At 47.9% G+C, this 5,107-nt stretch overlaps 1 protein-coding gene across 1 annotated transcript in view; it reads left to right on the plus strand.

Annotated features, from left to right (window-relative positions):
• Window positions 1–4,529, plus strand: part of TMEM173 (transmembrane protein 173) — a 7,758-nt gene extending 3,229 nt beyond the window's left edge. The window contains exons 6-8 of the mRNA XM_012808042.2: window positions 1,811–2,049; window positions 2,770–2,956; window positions 3,531–4,529. Coding sequence (XP_012663496.1) covers window positions 1,811–2,049; window positions 2,770–2,956; window positions 3,531–3,715 — 611 coding nt within the window. The 3' untranslated portion in view covers window positions 3,716–4,529. The remainder of the gene's footprint in view (window positions 1–1,810; window positions 2,050–2,769; window positions 2,957–3,530) is intronic.
• Window positions 4,530–5,107: the final 578 nt, after the last annotated feature.

Raw genomic sequence — 5,107 nt, forward strand, 5'->3', positions numbered from 1 at the left:
GGTTGCTGTGAGCTATGATGCCACGGCATTCTACCCAGGGGGACAGCTTGAGGCTCTGTCTCAAAAAAAAAAAAAAAACGAAAAACTCTTGGACTCAAGCAATTCTCTTGCTTCAGACTCCCAAATATCTGGGACTATAGTTGCCCGCTACAACGCCTGACTATTTTGGAGATGAGGTCTTACTTTGGCTCAGGCTGGTCTTGAACTCGTGAGCTCAGGCAATCCACTCACCTTGGCCTCCCAGAGTGTTGGGATTATAGGCATGAGCCACCATGCCTGGACTTGCATTTTCTCTTTTAATTCATACTCTATGAGGAAATAATAATCATCATCCTTATTTTATTTTATTATCATTTTTATTTTTGAGAGATAGGGTCTGGCTCTGTTGTTTCTGCTAGAGTGCAGTGGTGTCATCATAGTTCATAGCAACCATAAACTCCTGGGTTCAAGTGATCCTCCTGCCTCAGCCTCCCAAGTAGCTGGGACTACAGGCATGTGCCACTACTCCTGGCTAATTTTTATATTTTTGGTAGAGATGGGGTTTTGCTCTTGCTCAGGCTGGTCTTGAATTTCAGACCTCAGGCAATCCTTCCACCTTGGCCTTCTAAAGTGCTAGGATTACAAGTGTAAGCTAGTGTACCTCCCCCCTATTTTATTTTATTAATTAATTTTTTAGAGACAGAGTCTTGCTTTGCTACCCAGGCTGGAGTGTAGTGGTACAATCATAGCTTACTGCAGCCTTGAATTCCTGGGCACAAGTGATCCTCCTACCTCAGCCTCCTAAGTAGTTGGGACTACAGGCATGCACTACCACATCTGGCTAATTTTTACATTTTTTTGTAGAGATTGGGTCTTGTTATTTTGCTTAGGCTGGTCTCAAACTCCTGGTCTTAAGTGGTCCTCCTGCCTCAGCCTCCCAAATCTTTCAGCCATCATCTCTATTTTATAGATTAAAAAAAAAGTTTAGTTCTGAGGGATCAGGTAACTTGTCCAATGTCACATGGCTTAGGGAGAGGAGGAGGGGAAAGGATTTGCGCGCTGGTCTGTCCAGACCCTGAATCCCTGATCACTGTACTGTGGAGCCTATGTGTCTCATTCCTCTGACCTACAGGCTAAAGCTGCAAATCCTCTCCCACATCTCATTGCTATCTTCCCTTGATACAAGGGCTTCTGCTAGGAGATGAGACCATTCTGAAGCTAGAGGCCTAGTTCTGTACCCCTAGGAATACTGGGAATGTTACCTTCCAGAGCTCAGCCTGCTCCTCAGAGCTCTGAAAGCTGTGGTGAGAAGGAGTGGGATTGACACATAAATCTGGAAAAAGGAGAAGTGGGGGAAGGATGCTGGAGTAGGAGGAGGAGTAGGAAGGGTTCTTGGATCCTTTGCCCCTCCTGGCCTCTTATACAATGAGCGTGGACTAGACCCTCTGTTCTCTTGCACTCACACTGAGGGGGCCAATGACTGCACCTCAATCCTGAATTAGATAGGAGGCAGTTTAAAGATAATGACTTCTGGCTCAGCGCCTGTAGCTCAGAGGTTAGGACGCCAGCTCCATACAGCGGAGCTGGGGTGTTCAAACCCAGCCTGGGTCTGCCAAACAACAATGACAACTACAACCAAAAAATAGCTGGGCATTGTGGCAGGTGCCTGTAGTCCCAGATACTTCGGAGACTGAAGCAAGAGAATTGCTTAAGCCCAAGAGTTGGAGGTTGCTGTGAGCTGTGATGCCATGGCACTCTGCTAAGGGCAACATAGTAAAACTCCATCTCAAAAAAAAAAAAAAATAAGGTAATGACTTCTTCCCTACCCCAGGGCTCCAGTTGCGGATCCGAACTTACAATCAGCTCCACAACAACATGCTACAAGGCACACGGAGCCGGCGTCTGTACATCCTCTTTCCATTGGATTGTGGGGTGCCTGATGATCTGAGTGTGGCCGACCCCAACATTCGCTTCCTTCATATGCTGCCCCAGCATAGTACTGACCGTGCTGGCATCAAGGGTCGGATTTATAATAACAGTGTCTATGAGATTTTGGAGAATGGGCAGCCAGTGAGTATGCAGGGAACTGGGGACCCTAGGAGGAATCAGGCCCCTCCATAACCCTGTGTCTTGGATGAAAATTCATCACCCTTCTCCAAGCCTGTTTCCCCATTTGGTCCCAGGGCTGGGCAAGATTCACCTCTGAATGATAATGATAAGTAGCATTTATTGAGTGCTTATCCCATGCCAGACACTATTTTGGGTGCATCATCTGATCACTGCATGAATTGTCACCACTACCCTGTGGGGTAGGGTCTATTATGATTCCTACCTTACAGAGGAGGAAACTGAGGCTCAGAAACATGAGGGGAAATGGATGCTTTCAACTCGAGTGTGCCATACTCCTGCCCATAAAGCTGCCCTAGATGCAGGCTATGAGATTATCCAAGGGATTTCATGTGGGTGCAGAGGAACCCAGCTGAAGTAGTTGACAGCCTAGCTCTGTGGGCCTTGCCCTGGGATCTTAGGAAGAGGATCTGCATCAGGTGATAGGCAACACAAGGAAAGTTGGAAGAAAAAAAAAGGAAGAGGATACTCGAAGGATAAATTTGGCGCAGCCCTGGCCCTGATTTCAGAGTGAGGTATCAGAGGCAAAGGCAGACCAGACAGCAACGTTGCCATTGGGGAGCCACCTTCCAGGACTCCATCTTTGCCTCAGCCAAGGGCACTGGGATCCAGTCTATCTGTCTGGCCTGTGACTTAGTCTACTCTTCCTCTCATCTCCTCCAGGTAGGCACGTGTGTCTTGGAGTTCGCCACACCTTTGCAGACCTTGTTTGCCATGTCACAGGACGGCCGAGCTGGCTTTAGCCGGGAGGATCGACTCGAGCAGGCTAAACTCTTCTGCCGGACGCTTGAGGATATCCTAACAGATGCTCCTGAGTGTCGGAACAACTGTCGCCTCATTGTCTACCAGGGTGAGGGGTTGATAAGCAGAAGACAGGAGAAGTCAGAGGTCCTGGAGTTTCCCAGAGGGTCAGAAGGAGATATGGTAGTACCATGCCTTGGGCCTTCCCAGAGGTCAGGGCATTTAAGCGCTGCCTCTTCATTCCCTAGGAAATGTTTCCTTTCTACACCCAGACACTAGATTTCTTTCTATGGTCCTTGGCTGTAGACTCTGGGTGGAGCCTGCAGAAGTGGGCCTTAGAGGCCCCTCACTTCATTTTAGGGATGCCAGATGAAGCAGAAGAGTCCCAAGCCAGTCCAGGCACAAGAGACCAAGGCTGCAGCCTCAGCGCTGCCATTCCTTCACTATGTGACCTTGGGCAGGTCTCTGCCCTTCTCACAGCATCATCTTTAAAAACAAGAGGATGGAATTCCATTTTCTCTAAAACCACTTCTAGGTCTAGGATCCCATGAAACTCTAGCTCCAGAGGTTTGGGGATAGATAGGAAGAGGGTAGAAAGGGTAGAGAATCCTCTGGGTGTATTCAAGTGGGAATATTTAAGGTCTTCACCCCACTCTTCTCTACCCCCTGCTCCTAACCTGTAGAGGGAAGCAACTTTTCACTGTCACAGGAGATTCTCCAGCACCTGCGGCAGGAGGAGAAGGAGGAGGTTCCTGTGGACAGCATGGGCATCCCAGTGGCGCCCAGTTCCTCCACGCTGTCCCAAGAACCCAGGCTTCTCATCAGTGGTATGGAACAGCCTCTTCCTCTTCGCACGGATATCTTCTGAGGTCCAGGGTCACCTTGCCTGAAGAACTTTGCCTGATGAACCTCCAGTCTTCTCCAAGACTCTGGACTGGGACTTTCTCCAAGACAGAGTCATTTTTTCCCACTGGCGTCCTTGCAGAAAAGGCCTAGACTTGACATCTCAAGATCAGTCCTATATCCTTGGACAGGTCGTTTCACCTCTCTGAGGCTCCGTGTCCTCAGTGTGTGAGATTACATTATAATTTTTGCCCTACTTACCTCGAAGGGCTGTGGTGAAGACTGTGAGCATATAGAGTATAGAAGTTTTTCCTATGCTAAGTGCCAGATATCTTCTTTTGGTCCCTCTAGACCTGCTCTCCACCTTTCTCCACCTCCTCTGCCCCTGGCAGCTGACCTGTTTGGATGGTACCAACAGGCTTCCTCTCCCTCTGGCTTCTGTTCTCATCTGATGAATGGGGAGCCCCAGCGGAGAATAAGAATGAGAAGGGTGAGGTTGAGGTAGCCATTCCTTGGGATCTATCCCTACAGAATCGAGGATATTGTGGGCTGTCTTGGTGGCAACCCTGTCTATCTTCAGTTTTCTGGAATTGCTTCTCTCCTGTGCCCTTTTAAGCTTAGCCTATATTGGTTCCCCACTGGGCTACTCACTATCACTTGTGGTTTCCTTCTACTGTGCCCTTTCTCAATTGTGCCTTTTAAAAACACTCCTCAGATTACCCAATTTGAGTGTGTCATTCCTTTTCCCTGCCAGTCTCTGATATAAGGGATTGATTTATTATCTCCAGTGTCCAAATCTGCTAGTATGTATGAGTTTCCTTGCTCATCTCAGTAAAAATGGTTGGTCTTTATAGCAAAATAATAAAAAAATTATTAACTCATAGTTTTCTTTCTTTCTTTCTTTCTTTTTTTTTTTTTTTTTTTTGTAGTTGTTGGCCAGGGTTGGGTTTGAACCCACCACCTCTGGCATATGGGGCTGGCGCCCTACTACTTTGAGCCACAGGCGCCACCCTAACTCATAGTTTTCACTAAGGCATAAAATCTTTCTACCTGGCTTAGCACCTGTAGCTCAGTGGTTAGGGTGCTAGCCACATATACCAGGGCTGGTGGGTTTGAACCCGGCCCGGGTCTGCTAAACAACAATGACAACTACAACAAAAAAATAGCCAGGTGTTATGGTGGGCACCTGTAATCCCAGCTACTTGAGAGGATGAGGCAAGAGAATCCAGTAAGCCCAAGAGTTTGAGGTTGCTGTGAGCTCTGACACTACAGCACTCTACTGAGGGTGACATAGTGAGACTCTGTCTAAAAAAAAAAAATCTCTACCTACCTTCATTCTCTTGCTAGACTGCTCTCCCCACTCTTGTGCATCTCTGGCCATTGAGAAATCCAACAGGCTAGGCGCCTGTGGCTCAAG

Source organism: Otolemur garnettii, unplaced genomic scaffold, assembly GCF_000181295.1.
Source record: "Otolemur garnettii isolate 467f Iridium unplaced genomic scaffold, OtoGar3 scaffold00003, whole genome shotgun sequence".
NCBI classification, from domain to species: domain Eukaryota; kingdom Metazoa; phylum Chordata; class Mammalia; order Primates; family Galagidae; genus Otolemur; species Otolemur garnettii.